The 15,936-nt window shown below is 39.6% G+C and overlaps 2 protein-coding genes across 2 annotated transcripts in view; both read left to right on the plus strand.

The window, feature by feature from the left end:
- LOC140368045 (tetraspanin-8-like) overlaps positions 1–15,936 on the plus strand; it is a 276,094-nt gene that overhangs the window by 136,638 nt on the left and 123,520 nt on the right. The window lies entirely within an intron of this gene.
- The window catches only part of ccdc146 (coiled-coil domain containing 146), a 93,795-nt gene that overhangs the window by 22,194 nt on the left and 55,665 nt on the right, over positions 1–15,936 (plus strand). The window contains exons 4-15 of the mRNA XM_072454909.1: positions 3,641–3,698; positions 7,726–7,808; positions 7,935–8,028; positions 8,118–8,191; positions 9,859–10,086; positions 10,163–10,252; positions 11,680–11,776; positions 12,748–12,840; positions 12,996–13,163; positions 14,089–14,177; positions 14,789–14,953; positions 15,078–15,153. Of these exons, the coding sequence (XP_072311010.1) occupies positions 3,641–3,698; positions 7,726–7,808; positions 7,935–8,028; positions 8,118–8,191; positions 9,859–10,086; positions 10,163–10,252; positions 11,680–11,776; positions 12,748–12,840; positions 12,996–13,163; positions 14,089–14,177; positions 14,789–14,953; positions 15,078–15,153 (1,315 nt within the window). The remainder of the gene's footprint in view (positions 1–3,640; positions 3,699–7,725; positions 7,809–7,934; positions 8,029–8,117; positions 8,192–9,858; positions 10,087–10,162; positions 10,253–11,679; positions 11,777–12,747; positions 12,841–12,995; positions 13,164–14,088; positions 14,178–14,788; positions 14,954–15,077; positions 15,154–15,936) is intronic.

Here is a 15,936-nt window from a genome sequence, read left to right on the forward strand (position 1 = left end):
ATGGTTAAGGGGAATTCGCTTTTTTGACTTTTTTAAGATCTGCATTTCCTACTCGTATTGTTCCCATATTATGCACAATTTACTTGGAAAAACATGTCCAATGTGGTGTGTTGTTCTTTCACACATGTGAAAGAACAACACAAAAAAATCAGATTAATGGCCCAGCCCCATATACACTTACATCCACCAGAAAGAAGCCCTGGGGACAGAGGTGAGCAAGACTTCTATACACTTCTGTCTAAGCAAGACAGAAGTGTATAGAAAAGAGAGAAGGCGTGCAGTGTATTATAGTGATGTAAGCAGGGAAAGGAGAGGTGTGCTGGTAAACAGTCACATCCAGGGACCTAATGCTGAGCCGTGAGCTGAGTAAGGCAGCATTTTTTGCAGAGATGGTATCGACTTCGGAGGGCATTTGGGAAAAGGGTGAAGGTGAAGGAGCATAAGACACAAACACAGTATTCTCCACTGTGGTTTAAGAGGCAGTAGCCCGTTCGAACTGTGTTGTTTTTATGCCAGAAATTCAATGAAAATACAGAACTGATGAAAACTCATGCATAAGGAATGAAACATCTTAAAGCTAGAAAGCTAAGCACTATTTTCTGCTGGCTAACTCTGTATCATTAAATACAAATAACATTTAAATGAGTGGCCTAAACGTAAAATGCTACAAAAAAGAGTCCAGAGCATATTTTATTTACCACACTAAAGCTAACTAAAGTAAAATAAGGTGGTCAAAAGAGAGTCTACGGTCTAGATACAGGTTTGTTTGTCTCAACCTCCTGATGAATAAACTGCTTCACACTTAATAATATGGTGGATTTACATATTTTTCTATTAAATTGTATTATTTATGCTTTTTTATTTCAATAATTCAAACTAGTATTGCTATATATATCACTGTAACTAATTAAATCCAAACAATTTAAATAAGACACATTTCCCAGTGTTGCCTTGTTGATAGGGCAACACTGTAAAAAGGGCATAACTGGTTTTCCCTGGAAAAATAAAGCAAACATTTTTGGTTAGCAAAAATATTTGGCATCCTCAGTTTCAACAGGGCTGGGAAAATAGCCCTAAACCTGGACTAAATCTCATCTGATTGTCCTTAGGTCTTCTTAGCTTCTTCTTGTGTATGAAATCTACTAACCAGAGTGCAGAGCAGTTCCCAGCACTTTTTGGCTCTTGTGTCCTAAACTGAAACACGCCCTGCAGAACGGAAAGTACACTGCACTGTTTCCCTTCTCACTTTACACAACACATTCTGAAAGGTCACGGGGAGGTCAGAGGAGGACTGCAGAGCAACACCACAACACATGCCAATATGATATTACAAAATCTAATTCAAAATACTTGAAACGGTATCCCAAAGATATGGATGGCACAGAACGAAGTAATTGTCAAAGATTAGACTCAAAATGGAACAAATCACTTTGGCAGTCAATTTGCAGAGGTGACAAGTTTAACAGTCAGTGATACAAATGGGACAAATATGCCAAGCTACATATGTCACACGTGAAATGATCCTTGTGAATCATGCTTCCGGCACAGTGAAGTGTGAACTCTCAGCAGCAGCAGCAGCACAAAGCTATAGTTGCCTCTTAAAGGGAGGATGAAGTGAGTAATGCACATGAATCGAAAGTCCATTTCTGTATGGCGTCATGCCAAGTGATGGGATTACTACATAGCCTCGTGCTATCTCCAGGACTAGATGACCCACAGGCGTCTGTAGAACGCCTCCGCCTCCCTCCACAACATGGAAAAGAGTTTGTGTGTCGTGTTTGTGTGTCGCGTGTGTTTGTGTATGTGTTTTGTTTTGTGTTTAAAAAATAAACAGTAAAAAAAAGCATGTTTTTGAACCTGCTTTGAGGGTGGCACAAAGGTACACACTTTAAATATCTAATGAATTTTGAGGGTTGTTTGATTGAGCTGAATTCCCACAAATGCGCCCAGACTTCAGAAAACAATCAGAATGGAAGAGGAAGTCAATCGGCTGATAATTTGACAGTCTGGAGGGACCGGCGCCGCACAAAGCATCAGAAGAGCGATGGAAAAGCGTGTAAACAGCTTTAATGTTCCTATTAGTTTCCATTTACTCTTACTTCAATAGTCTTTAAAGCGCCCGCTCCATCTTTGCCGGCCTGCATCGCATCTGGCTCTGAACTGCCTCTGCAATACTCAGCTGATAAAGCCACCACTGTACACCAGCGATACGATCTGTAGGACACAGTTGTTTTCCACCGCACACAACAGCGAACAGCGGCAGTAATTTAAATGTTACACTCAGCTCTCTCGGGGGTTGCAGTATGGACATTTTTTCGGAAAGTGAGCTCTCATTTTTAGACATGACAACTCTCTACTCTTCACACTGTAAGGCTTTCTAACGCACGCCTTTACGCTCCTACTACGCCGCTCCATTTCTTGTCTTAGATTAATTGAGGCTCGCACATGACAGGCAAACGCTCGACTGCAAATATGCTGTTTGAAATCTGCGCCTCCTTTTAGCTGTGCGCAAATACATACAGAGGAATTCAGCACTTTTGGCCACCCAAGGATTCTAGCGTTCGAGCAGTTTCGCTGTTCTATTACTTAATATCCAATGCATCAACATGTCAAGAAGATTAATATCACTTACTGTACAGAGTTGTATGCAGCTCGGCGGGTCTGATGCCATTTTTCACCTTGACGAAGCAAACGGGAAATTGTTTCATGCATGTTTTAATGGGCTGTAAGAAAATGTTTGCTACAGCAGTTTTACATATTCATGAAATTGTTGATACACTTACATAGCATCACTGGAATATTGTGTATATGCCATTGTATGTTTTTTTTCCCACCATTTCTTCCTCCATTTGTGAATTATACATATTTAAAAGTGAATGCAGGTTTTTAAGGTATTTTGGGGTAGTAAAAACAAGACTATTGAATTAAGTGCTTGAATGCCACGCTGCAAAACATTACAGGGAAAAGCGACAACGTATCCATGGAGACGATGGAGATCAAAACGTTACACTGCATCATGTATATTCCAAAAATCATCATAAATTAACATCAAACAAATAGATGCAGTTGCAAGGGGTCATAGTGAGGGGGTGTGGTCACTCTCCGTTGATCCAATAAGAAACACTACTTTTTCCCTCTTTTAAGACATTTCCTGTTGGGTTATGTGTATTTTAAGCACAACTAATTCAAATTAAGTCACAATCTAGTCTTAATGGCATTCAGAATAGTAGACAGATGTTAAAATGCAGCAGGCGGCACCGGAATTGCAGTAGCATTTAGCCCGCAGCTGCCGTCAACAATCTTAGATATTTATACAAACTTTGTGTCTATATTTAGTGCAATACAACTCGTAAAGTTTTGGTTTGCTTCTGCAGTGGGTGAATGATGAGCCTAGAGCAGCTCTTCTACATTAAAATGAATGGATTACCCGGCCGGCTGTATTTGTATTGGTCATCGGCATATGTACGATTGACTTTGTTGAGTTTTGGGGCAGAAAAAGCCACACGTAATATATTCTTGGATCAATTGTTCTCTCATAAAAACATGTCTACTCTCTTTTTTTTTACAGCCTGCCTGCCATTAAGTCCGCGTAGATATGTTTTGTCTTCCTCTCTCTAACCTCACCTCACCTCATCCGCAGGCTCCTGGAAGAGAAGCGCAGTTTGCAGCGAGAGAGCCAGCTTCAGTCCAAACCCGGGGTAAGTTCATCACCGCTGCACCATCCAGGTCTGGTTTCAGAGGCGCCGATTAAAACTGCAGCACCCGCCTTGAAAGAGGATAAATATGAGCTCCACTTTTAAGCCTTCGGGTCAAATCCACCAAGACTTGCAGTTTGCAGTGCGATGGCCGTAAAATGTAACATGAAAAACACCCAAGCTCACAGCAATGGCTTCAATACTTTCAATCATCTTCTGGTTATGAGGGCCAAGGACTATGGGCCTGAGGAGGAGATGAATGACATAGTTTAAATGACTGTAATTCAAGATGAAATGTAAGCAGTGTTACTACAAGGACTATGGGCCTGAGGAGGAGATGAATGACATAGTTTAAATGACTGTAATTCAAGATGAAATGTAAGCAGTGTTACTACAAGGACTATGGGCCTGAGGAGGAGACAAATGTCATAGTTTAAATGACTGTAATTCAAGATAAAATGTAAACAGTGTTACTACAATGACTAACTATGATTAAAAGTGCAAATTATTTAATTTGATACAATTTAAAGGCACCATATGTAACTTTCTGGGGGGGAAAGTCACCTAGATAATTCAATGGAAATCGAAAGTTAAATAGTGCTCGGTGGTTGAGTGGTTAAGGCTGCAGCACACATGCCAGACTCCACGTGCAGCCAGTCAGTGTTGTGACTGTTGTGACGGTTTACTGCATGTCCTCCCTTCTCTCTCTCCTCCTTTTCACGCTAAACCGTCCCGTCTAATAAAGCCTACGGGCCAAAAAATCCTTTTAAAAAAAGGAAATAGAAAGTTAAAACCATTCTTCGGAACATTCTCCATGCAGACAGATATGTTTTATGGCATACTGTGGAATATAATAGCCAAAGGAGACACATTTCCATAGAAACAAGCAGGAGGAGGCTCCTTCTAGAGTAAGTGTATATTTTGTCGAGAGCTCAGTCAGGAAAGAGTTCTATGATTTTTTTTTGCAATAAAACCACCAAAAAAACCAACATGCTCTAGTTTTAGTCTTATTTTTTGGTAAGAAAAAATTAGGTCCGGTGCATTTAATTGTGATGTAATTGCAAACAACACACAAGGAATGATTCTTTGGACCATAGAGCAGGCAAGACATGGCAAGTTTATTTGTAGAGCACAATTCATGCACAAGGCAATTCAAAGTGCTACACACAGCATGAAAAACGCATTAAAATCATAAAGAAATTAAAGAAATCACAAATCAATTCAAGATATAAAAGAGAAGAGTGCAAAGAAAAATCCTTTCAGTCATATGCACAGAACACTAAACAAAACTGTTTTTAGCTTGGATTTGAACATAGTCAGAGTAGAAGCCTGTCTCACATCTTCAGGAAGACTGTTCCAGATTTTAGCAGCACACTAATTGTTATAATTTGAATAAAATTATACTTTTGCTGAGTTGTTGTTGTCAAAAAATACTTTTGTTCTAAATATTAAGACAAAAACTAAATTGAAACAGTTAGGTGCTTGAAGTGGCTATAGCTGACACAGAAAGAGACACAGGCCAAAGATTCCCAGAATGCTTTGGTTTCTCCGTGCGGTGGGTGAAGCTGGAATTGCCGGCAGAAAAGAGTAATGATCCCAAATCAGCGGGGAAGCAATGGGTAATACCAGATCAAAGCTGCTAATGAAAAACGCGCTTTTTCATACTTTACGACGACGTCCAAATTACCTCCTAAATTATTAACCTAATTGTGATTAAAAATTGGAACATTTGAATCCACTCATAGTCTAATCGTGCACCGTAGGCGAGCCTCTCCAGCCAGACCATGGTTAAGGCACTAATACATGTATAGCCACCGTAATAAAGTTGATGAATGTCGCTTTGAAACGACATTTTAATGCTGTAAATAAATCTGCAGGGCATTTTTTAAATTGAGTAAGTTTTATAATCACCCTGTCAGGAGTTTGCCACAACACGGTAAAGCTTGAGCAGTCAACAGTTACATGAGCAAAAAGCAATAAGCAAGTAATTAGAAGTTGGACATTTCGAGGCATAAAAGTCTGTCCTCGGCTATAAATCAGCACCAAACGACAATCCTCCGGAGCAATGCATTTAGCGGTGACCAAATGAACAGAATTAGAGTTGTGCTATAATTACTGCTCTGGAGCGGAAGTTCAACTGTTTAAAATTCACGCTATTACTCACCGTTTTGTCCCCGTTCTTTAATTAGCGCCACACAACACATGTTCTCGCCACTGTCATTCCTGTGGCATTTTAACAGCATTACAACAAGTATATAAGGAATACAATTGTGCACTATGAAGGCAACAGCAGGCGGGAGTGCATTTTTAATCCTCCGCGCAGATTGTGTAGCTGAAGTATCCATATGCACATTGATAATAGTGGCGACACAGTTCAAATCCAAGACTGCAAGTAAAACGTCTATAACACAGATACTGTAAGTGGACTTATCTTCCAATAGATGTTTAAAAAAATAAACTAAATATGGTCCATGTCTTGATAAATTAAAAAGACACCACCATAAAACCTATATTGTTCTGTTTATTTATTTGGATCACCATTAGCTGTCACTAATATACTCTTCCTGAAGTCCTATGTATATATTTGTATGTAATCTAAGGGCCTGGTTACATACTGTAATTCTAGGATTAAAGATTCTACCCCAGGGCAGCTGTGGCTTCAAAGCAAGACAAAGCAAGTTTATTTGTAGAGCACACTTCGTATACAAGGCAATTCAAAAGTGCTTCACTCAACAGGGGAAAAAATGCATTAAAATCCCAAAGACATGACAGAAATCACAAAACAATTTCAGACATAAAAGAGAAGTGTGCAAAGGAAATTTCAGTTTCAATTTCATTTCGGTCACACCCACAGCTAAACAAAACCATTTTTATCTTAGAACATCACATTTATCTTTGAACAATAGTAGATTCCCAGTGTGGAGTGAAGAACGAGTTATTCTCAAAAGTGTAAAGCGAATTTTAGCATCTGAAACAGCACTATGTATGAATAATGCATTATTATATTTTATTGCACTGGTGGTGTAGTTCTATATTCAATCACTTTAATATCTTATCATTTATTGTTGAATCGCTCATATTTATTTGTACTTTTCTTGAAGTTTGTTTGCTGGACGAATGAGGGATTACACCGACATTTGTACTTTTGATAAGATAAGATAGCCTTTATTTGTCCACACAATTGGGAAATTCCAGTGTTGCAATGCAAGTAGGTGCAGAAGTATAAGAAGTAAAAGAACAGATAACTTATAGAAAGCTTTAAGAAAAACTCTTAATAGAAAAACTCTTATAAACAAAACTCCTAAAGACAGAACCTCTCATGTTCTTAATAAGGAATAGAGAGAAAAAATAAAATAAGACAAAAATAATAATAATAATAATAGTGGGAAAGTAAACACTCTTATTTACAGTAGTTATATTGCACATGGATATGACATTATTGCACATGATAAGTCAGTATTGCACATGATTAAGTCAGTATTGCACATGATTAAGTCAGTATTGCACATGATTATGTCAGTATTGTACATAATTAAGTCAGTATTGCACATGAACATGACAGTATTGCACATGGGTATGACAGTATACATGTGTTCATTGCTAACAGTGATTGTTGTAGAGGTATATTTAAAAGTAACAATATTTAAAAGTAACAATACAATATATGAGAGACTTTCTTGGCTCGGTTTCTGTATTAAAAATTCACCCTCCACCTGATTAAGCAAACATAAAACAGCATACTTGATTTTATGCAGAAGTCACAGGTAAGAATTCTTTACCAAGTGTTTACAAAGCTTTAAAAGGAACAAAAGCTCTCTGCCTGGTGGGAGGAAACGAAATCCAATTGTTCTTTCGAGAAACAAAAAGATCAAAACAACAACACCGAGCGGAGCCACAACTTTGAACGGCAACTTAAATTAAAAACGAGGCAAAACAGTCTGAGATAGTGACAAAAATAACAGCCCACGCGCAGCCAAAGCTAAACAATGACTTACTGTGCCTATATTTCATCTCGTCTGTTCCGTTGCAGGAGATCGAAGAACGAACCAAAACCCTCCAGGATAAAACTGACAATCTGAGAAAAGAGCTGACTGAAAGACAGCTTGAAATCAGGTATTGTGTTGTCCTTGGATGTGCACAACGTCGGGCTGGTTTCATATGACTTTTTACTCCGGCAGAAACATTTTGTAACGTCAATCATGTGCCGAGTGAATATGTCTGTGTTGCCGCTCTTCACAGAAGTCTGATGGAGGATGTGTCTCACCATGAAATGCAGATAGCGAAAGAACAGAAAGAGCTGGCGGACACAGAGGAGATCTTAGCGCTCACAGAGGTTTGTACGCGTGCACGGGCTCACAGCGTATCGTCAATAAAGTAACAAATCATCTGGTTATGCCATTTATGTCAGCTGTGTCTCGCCAGGCTGAGAGAGCACAACTCATCGGCGTACCTGACCGGGTTTTTAAAGAGATGGCAAGAAAACGGGAGAAAAAGGAGTGAGTGTATTCATATACTTGACTGATGTAAAACTAAACTGATCAATATTTACCACAGGTTCTATCCCACTAAGCCAAGTACCGTATTTTCCGGGGTATAAGTCGCACCAGCCAAAAAATGCTTAACAGAGAAGAAAAAAAACATATTATGTCGCACTGGAGTATAAGTCGCATTTTTGGGGGAAATTTATTTGATTAAATCCAAGACCAAGAACAGACATTTCATCTTGAAATGCAATTTAAAATAATAACAGATTAGAGAACATGGTGAATAGGTGTACGTATGCTAACGCTAACACCTTCAGCTACATGAGGCACAGACAGAACTGTGGTAAGTGTCTGGTATGTTAACGTAACATATTAACAGTTATTCAGATAACTATAGCATAAAGAACATGCTAACAAGTTTACCAAAGCATCAGTTTTACCCCAAATCACTAAATCCATTGAATTATTCTTCCTCTGTGTCACTTCTAAACAACTCCACAAACTCCAGAGGTAGAGGAAGTGCAGATTCTTCTTCTGCGTCACTTGCCATGTTAAAATTACCTGTAATATCACATATAAGTCGCACCCCGGCCAAAACTATGAAAAAGGTGCGACTTAATGTCCGGAAAATACGGTAATATTAGAAAAACATAAAAACCTGTCATATGCTCTTTAAATTATAAGTTGGTTTTATTTACTCTGTGTTTATTTTTTACTGCTCAACAAACAACTTTAAGTTTAGTGCCACACAAGCAAAGCAGTAACATCTCTATGGAAACAAACTTCAAACACTAAAGATATTTAGTGTGACTTTAAGCAAGGAAGTAGCTGCAGCTTTTTAAATTTACAGCACTCTATGATTTGCAAATTTGTTCTCATATATTAGTTAAATCTTGCTGTGATCTTTCATGTGGAGTTGTGAATTTAAGGGAATATGGTCCGATTTATAATAGAATCTGTTTCATAAGACTTTGCAATAGCAGCTACCTTCTTTAATTCAGCTCAGGGGAAACCTTGGTTACAGCTCAGCGATTAGCAACAAAAATGAGCAAGAAACCAAGAGGTAGGCTAATTATAATCTTTTTTCACTCATTGTTAAAAACATATTTCCACTTGTTGCCAGGTTTTTGTGTCTGCTAGTTACGGTTCCGGTCCACTTCTCCTTCTTATTTACAGCAGACTTTCTGGCGCCTGAGAAAATCAAACTTTTTAGCTCCAAAAAGGGAACAGAAAGTTTATTGAAATGCCACTGTTCTCACGAAATGACTGCACAAATAAATCTTTCCACACAGATGATGACCGCATAACAGCTCCGCACTACAACCACCATTATTCATATATTCAAATGCTCCTTGTCACCACGGGAATATCTTGCTTTGGGCTTCACTGCAGTCTCTTTAATGTTTATTTCAAATTAATATTTGACGGAGGAGCAATGTTGCGGAAATCGTCTGTAGCCACGAGAGCAAGGAGGACTGCTAATTTGGAATTCACAAAGCGGAGGGATACTGCCGGCTGTGTGTAAAAGATAGATGCTTGTGCTGATTTGCCCCGCTGCTGTGCAAGGTTACAGCTATAAGCCTCTCTTGTCTTGGTCATATAATTACACTCTTTCTCCCTATGTCTCTTCTTGTTTTACCCCTCTCTTCCTCTTCAAACTTCCACTTGTTCCACCACAGAGCTGCACTGCAGAAGCTGGAGAGCCTAAACGCAGAGACATCCGTACTGGGGCAGCGAGCGAAAGAGGTGAACGAGCACAACGCTTCCCTTCTGGCGGAGAAGAAGAGGAAAATGAAAGAAGTAGAGCTCGTTAAAGAACAAGTCGAAGCCAGTCAAAAGAAGTACAGACAGCGGCTGAAGGAGCGAGAGGTCCTGATGGAGGAGCAAATGGAGCTCACCGGAAACAAGTAGAAAGGCCCTGTTTTTGTTATGAACGATAAAGTTATTCAGAATTTGAACCATTTTGCCACGTGCCGTTCGCAGAGGTGTCATGGAAATGAAGCTCCGAAACATCACGGCTGACAGAAAGCACCTGTACAAGCGCCAGTCTGCTCAGCGAAAAGAAATAAACGGGTACAAAGAGAATCCAATTGACTTTGAAGTGTGTTTGTGTGAATGTCTATTGATTTAAAAACCTTATTACGATCACGTCTTTACCTGCGATGCCATTAGCTGACATATATAAATGGATCGAAGTTGTTTTTTTTGGCAAGGAGCTCATTTAGTGTCGTGATTCTGCACAGCACAGGGAGATGCTCCGGGCTGAGGCGCACCAGATAACAATACACACTTTGCCACGGTTTGTTGTGGGCAGCGGGTGCAGTGGGTTTGAGTATTTATAGGTTATGATTTGTCAAAACCAACCCAAAGACAAACTGGCAAAGACACTGACAACCTCTCCTCAGTGTCAATGTATAGATTTGACACTATATTTTTACTGTAGTCTTTTATTGTACGTTTATCTGACTAAAGTTAGTCATGAGCCCTAAGTCATTAATTATTATAGTTTTCAGTCAAATACTATACACTATACATGCGTTTGCGGTGACGTCATACATCCGGGACTTCCCCATAGCGGCCATTTTGAAAGGGGCACGCGATATATATAAACCACCACGACCGCATCCTTTTCTATGGCATAATGAGCTACGACTACTTTGATTCTTTAGACAATAACGGCAAACTAAGGTACACGACAAAGCTATCATTTCTTGGTCTGTCAACAGAGCGATGTCCTAACGGAACGCAGGTTTTTGTCATTTTGGCCTCATATATCCTGGATTTCGTATGTAGTAGACGTGCTGTTGTGCCCCTTTCTAAATGGCGGACTCGGTTTCTACTGCACAAGTTCCTGGATGTGCGAACGCATGTACGCATGTATACTAGCTTAAATTAGCTTAATTAAAAGGTGCTGTTATGACTTTTCTGGTAGAGGGTCTGCCACCTGCTGTTTCCATGGAAATTCTATTAATTTAAAAACCTCGATCACGTCTTTACTGGAATGCTATTTGCTGCCATATAAGTAGATTGAGGACACATTTTTTTTGGCTCATTTAGCGCTCTGATTCTGACCAGAACCAAAGCAAAAGATGTAACATTAAACAACTTTGACAAGGGTAAAAAGGCTTGGGAATAGATCAATATTACTGTTATCATGGTGAATTCATATTATACTGCACACAGATGGGTTGTATATAATGGAAAACAGTCCTAGGCAAGGCGTCTGCTGTTAAAAATATTTGTCACAATGCAAATCTCTTGCTCGTTTTCTGTGAAGAAGGAAGGAAGTGCACAAAACCAGGCTTGCTGAACTTTATCAAATAAATAGTTACACTTCCTAAAATAATATATGCTCCCAAGCTTGCATAATTTGACAAGAACTGAGAAAATCTATAATTATCTCTGGCCAATACATTCCAGGAGCAGTGGAGTTGAAAAGTGTAATCCTGGCATGACCATGATAGTATAAATATTTAAAGGCTTTTCATATTTCTTTCCAGGCAGATGCAGTACCTCAAGAGGATGGAGCACGGATTGACCATAGCCACTGAAAAGCTCGAGCACACACGATCAATCTACAGCGAGCTAAAGACTCAGGTAGGAGACGAGAGGGAGAACGCACTCAAAAGTCTGCTCTATCAGTTAAAAGCTTTTTCTCCAAGAATCTGTGCTTTTTTTCTCCTCCAAGAATTCGTCAAACATTCTTTTTTAGGTTGGTCTAATTCTATCAAGTGTCATCACATTAAAACTTCCCTCATATTTTCGAAATCTTCTTTGAATGCTATTGATGTTTTTTAAGGAATAGCAGTGACACTAAACTTCCTCTTCTCTTTCGGGAAATGCGTCAGCAAATCTCTCAGCGACAGTACAATGGAAACGCCAATGACACACAAGGGAATTAGTGTGTTTCACAAATCAACAGCATTAGACAATTTTATTAATCGTGACCCAATAAAACACGGGGAAATAAAAAGCTGTTATTCATATCGACTTAAAAAGATTTGATTGATTGATGACCGCGGCGTTTAATTCTCGTTGTTGCGTTCAAACTTTCGCCAGTATGGAGCCTGACCAGGGTTTTAAAATGATAGAAGTTCGCATTGTTTGCAGTCGAAATCTGACTCACTTTAATCACGAGCTGTTATGATCATTATTGCTCACATCTAGTTCCAATTATAGGGTGCGACGTGACTTACGGCTGCACAGTTCATAGCTCTGGACTGGCAGGCCTGTGGAGACGGGGGATCCCAGTGCTTACAGCCATACATTTTTAATTAGTTTCACTGAACAGACCCAGCGTCACCCAGCGCCTCCATCCCCAGAGGAAAACCCTGATATATAGGATTAATTATTTTGCCATGAATGTTTAATAATATGAGATTCAAAGTGCACCCATTTTTATCCAAAGCTGGCTCATCTTTGTGCCAATTGTGCCCGTTTGTTTTCTTATTCATCCGCGAAATCTAAAGCACCACATTTGACAAAAAGGTGAAAGCACCGACGGCGCCGCATGAAAATTACACAATGTATAGGATTTTGACTTTGTTGTGTTTTGATTTTTATTTCAGTTGGACGCGGTGTCAAAGAGAGAAGCTCGTATTCAACAGCGGCTGGATCTTCAGACAGAAGTGGAGGCTCTGAACGCCGGCTTTGAAAAACGGGTGCGACTCTGAACTTTTGAAAGAGCTCCACTACAGAAGAAGTAGATGCGAGCCGCTCCTCATTGTATTTGTTTGTGTTGAAATACGTTCAAGCATATTTTTTCGTTTCCAGTGCGTCAGTCCTGAGGTGTTTAGCAAAACTTTTTTTTCCGCAGCAATTAGCCAGTGAGGAGGAGAGCCACAAGAGGCGGCAGTACGCGGCCATCGGAGACTCGGTGCGGAAATCAAACAGCCGGAGAAAGGAGCTGCACGAGCTGAGATGTCTGACCCAGATTAAAGCGGAGGAGAGGGGCCAAAAGCACAGGGAGATGCTCCGGGCCGAGGTGCATCAGATAACAATACACGCCTTTTGCCACGGTTTGTTGTGCGCGGCGGGTGCAGCGGGTTCGCGTATTTAGAAGATATAATTTATCAAAACCAACCACAGAGACACACGGACAAAGACCTCTCCTCGGTGTCGATGTGAAGATTTGACACTGCGATTTTCTTAGCAGTCTTTTTATTGCACGTTTATCAGACTGAAGTTTGCCATGAGCCCTAAGTCAAGCTTTATTATAGTTTTCAGTCAAATACTCTACGCTATACTTAATTAAATGGTGCAGTAATTACTTTTCTGGTAGAGGGTCTGCCTCCTGCTGTTTCCATGGAGATGTTTGTGGATTAAACTTGGGTTTCTTCTTGGAGACAAGCAAGTGGCCGAGTTAGCACATAAAACAACTGCACTTGTAGATTGTAAGATTGCGTAGTTTTATTGCCATATTATTGTATACCAGAAAAATCACATATTTTCAAAGACAGTTATGTCAATAAGCAGGTTTTCCATAATTTACATGAACGTTTTTCTATTCTCCAAATATCTTAAAGTTAATGCAAAGGCCAAGGATATTAGTTCGCCAGTCCCTCCTACATCCAAAGTGTAAGAAATCTCCTTTTAAATATTCTCATCTATTCTTTTATTCTCTATTTATTTTGTCTCTGATTGGTTAAATGCAGCTGTCAATCACGCCCATTTGAACTCTCCCTAACATATGGTTCCAAAACGTCTCTGTAAATTATGCTCAAAGTGTGTTGTACTGGCTGGCCCGAGCAAGGCCAAGCATATTAGTAACTCGCTCACTCCCGCCGCACTTCTAAGCACTTCAAGTATCCATATCAATTCAGTCGGTGCTTCTTATTAGCACCTGCACTCGTCATATTATTCACGGCACAACCACAATAACTAATGCAAAATCTATGCGCACTCCACAGCACAAGACGCACCACATAGAACAGGAACTGAAAGAGAAAGAGCTTATCATCATGGACCACCACAAGCTCGACGCCACGCTGCAGCGCAGGTGCCTTTTCTATTTCTGAACCCCCCGCATTTGCATACAATCCACCGCTCGACCATTTTGCAGCTTTGCTAATCATCGGTCCCCTTGTCGTTTCCTTTGGTCCCCGTCACATCTGTGCGCGAAACAGCAGGGGAAAACATTTAATCTGTGAATGTTGTCGAGGAAGGAAACCTTGTCTTGTTAATTGGTCATACTTCAGTGTTCAAATGTCGCCTAATGTGTCTGGCACCTCGCGAAAACAGAACATGGAATATATTATGTCATAGAGAGAAACAAACCTGAGGTAATGTGTTTGTATGAAAGTGCATGTAGTGTATGTCAATTATTAACAACTCAATGTCCCCCATGTTCCTTAGAAAGTTGTGAAAAAGAAGGATTTTACGCTCCCTGAGTCCTGTTTTCTCACATTATCCCCCATTAACCTGGCTCTGACCTTAACCATCATCTCTAACCATTGCTGTATCGTAAACCGTAGAACTATAAGATATGAAATGTGTAATATGATGCCTAGTTTTTAAATTTAGATTGAGCTGACCTCTCGACAGCTCTGATTATCGTTTTAACGGCTATAAGTACACGACAGGTGCTCAAGTGTTGTTTTCTCTGTCTAGAATTTCCCAATATAGTCATTTGTGCGCTACGATCATGGAGGAGAGACGAAAGTACATCAGACTGAAGCAGACGATGTCGCAAACGATCACAGAGCTGAAGGAACAGTTTAAAGTCCTGGAAAACGAGACGGAGATTCAGCGCACGATCGTCACCAGCAAAGACAGGTCTTCGATCACGCTTTTAATTCATTTCGAAAGGAGGCTGATGAAGAACTGAAGAGTCGCAAACAATCAAGGCTTGTCTTTGCTTTTAAACTTGTTTTGGTTTTGCTTTGTTTTGTTCTGTCAGATTGGTCACGAAAGCGTACATGAAGACCTCCCACAGCTGCAAAGTGAGAGACAAGTTACGCAACAATATCTCTAAGGTACACGTTCCAAATAACCAAATAACAGCTTTTGTCAGTACGTAAACAAAGAGGGTTGTGTGAGTAGTGGAGAGGTCATGCAGACAGTTTTAAGATAAGATAAGATAAGCCTTTATGTGTCCACACAATGGGGAAATTTTGGTGTTGCAACGCAAGTAGATACAAATGTAGGAGAACAGATAACTTATAGGAAGCTCTCTTAATAGAAAAACTCTTATAGACAAAATAATAATAATAATGGTGGCAAAGTGAACGCTCTTATTTACAGCAGTTATATGCACATGAATACAACATTATTGCGTATGAATATGACAGTATTGCACATTATTATGTCAGTATTACACATGATTATGTCAGTATTACACATGGTTAAGTCAGTATTACAAATGGTTAAGTCAGTATTGCACATGATTATGTCAGTATTGCACATGATTATGTCAGTATTACACATGATTATGTCAGTATTACACATGGTTAAGTCAGTATTGCACATGATTATGTCAGTATTACACATGGTTAAGTCAGTATTACACATGGTTAAGTCAGTATTGCACATGATTATGTCAGTATTGCACATGATTATGTCAGTATTACACATGGGTATGACAGTTACACGTGTTCAGGGCTAACAGTGTTTGTTGTAGATTTTAACAATAATAGTTGCTTTATTCTTCTATCGTTAATAGTTTAATATTTAACTGGGGGAAAAAGCAGCACAACAGCAAAAGCGATGTCATGCACAAATAAGGAAAATGCATTGCACTCTGAAAAATGTCCGTCAAA

The sequence above is a fragment of the Eucyclogobius newberryi genome, unplaced genomic scaffold, assembly GCF_026437365.1.
Source record: "Eucyclogobius newberryi isolate DKJ021-1_F unplaced genomic scaffold, fEucNew1.0.hap1 SCAF_2, whole genome shotgun sequence".
Classification (NCBI taxonomy): Eukaryota; Metazoa; Chordata; class Actinopteri; order Gobiiformes; family Gobiidae; genus Eucyclogobius; species Eucyclogobius newberryi.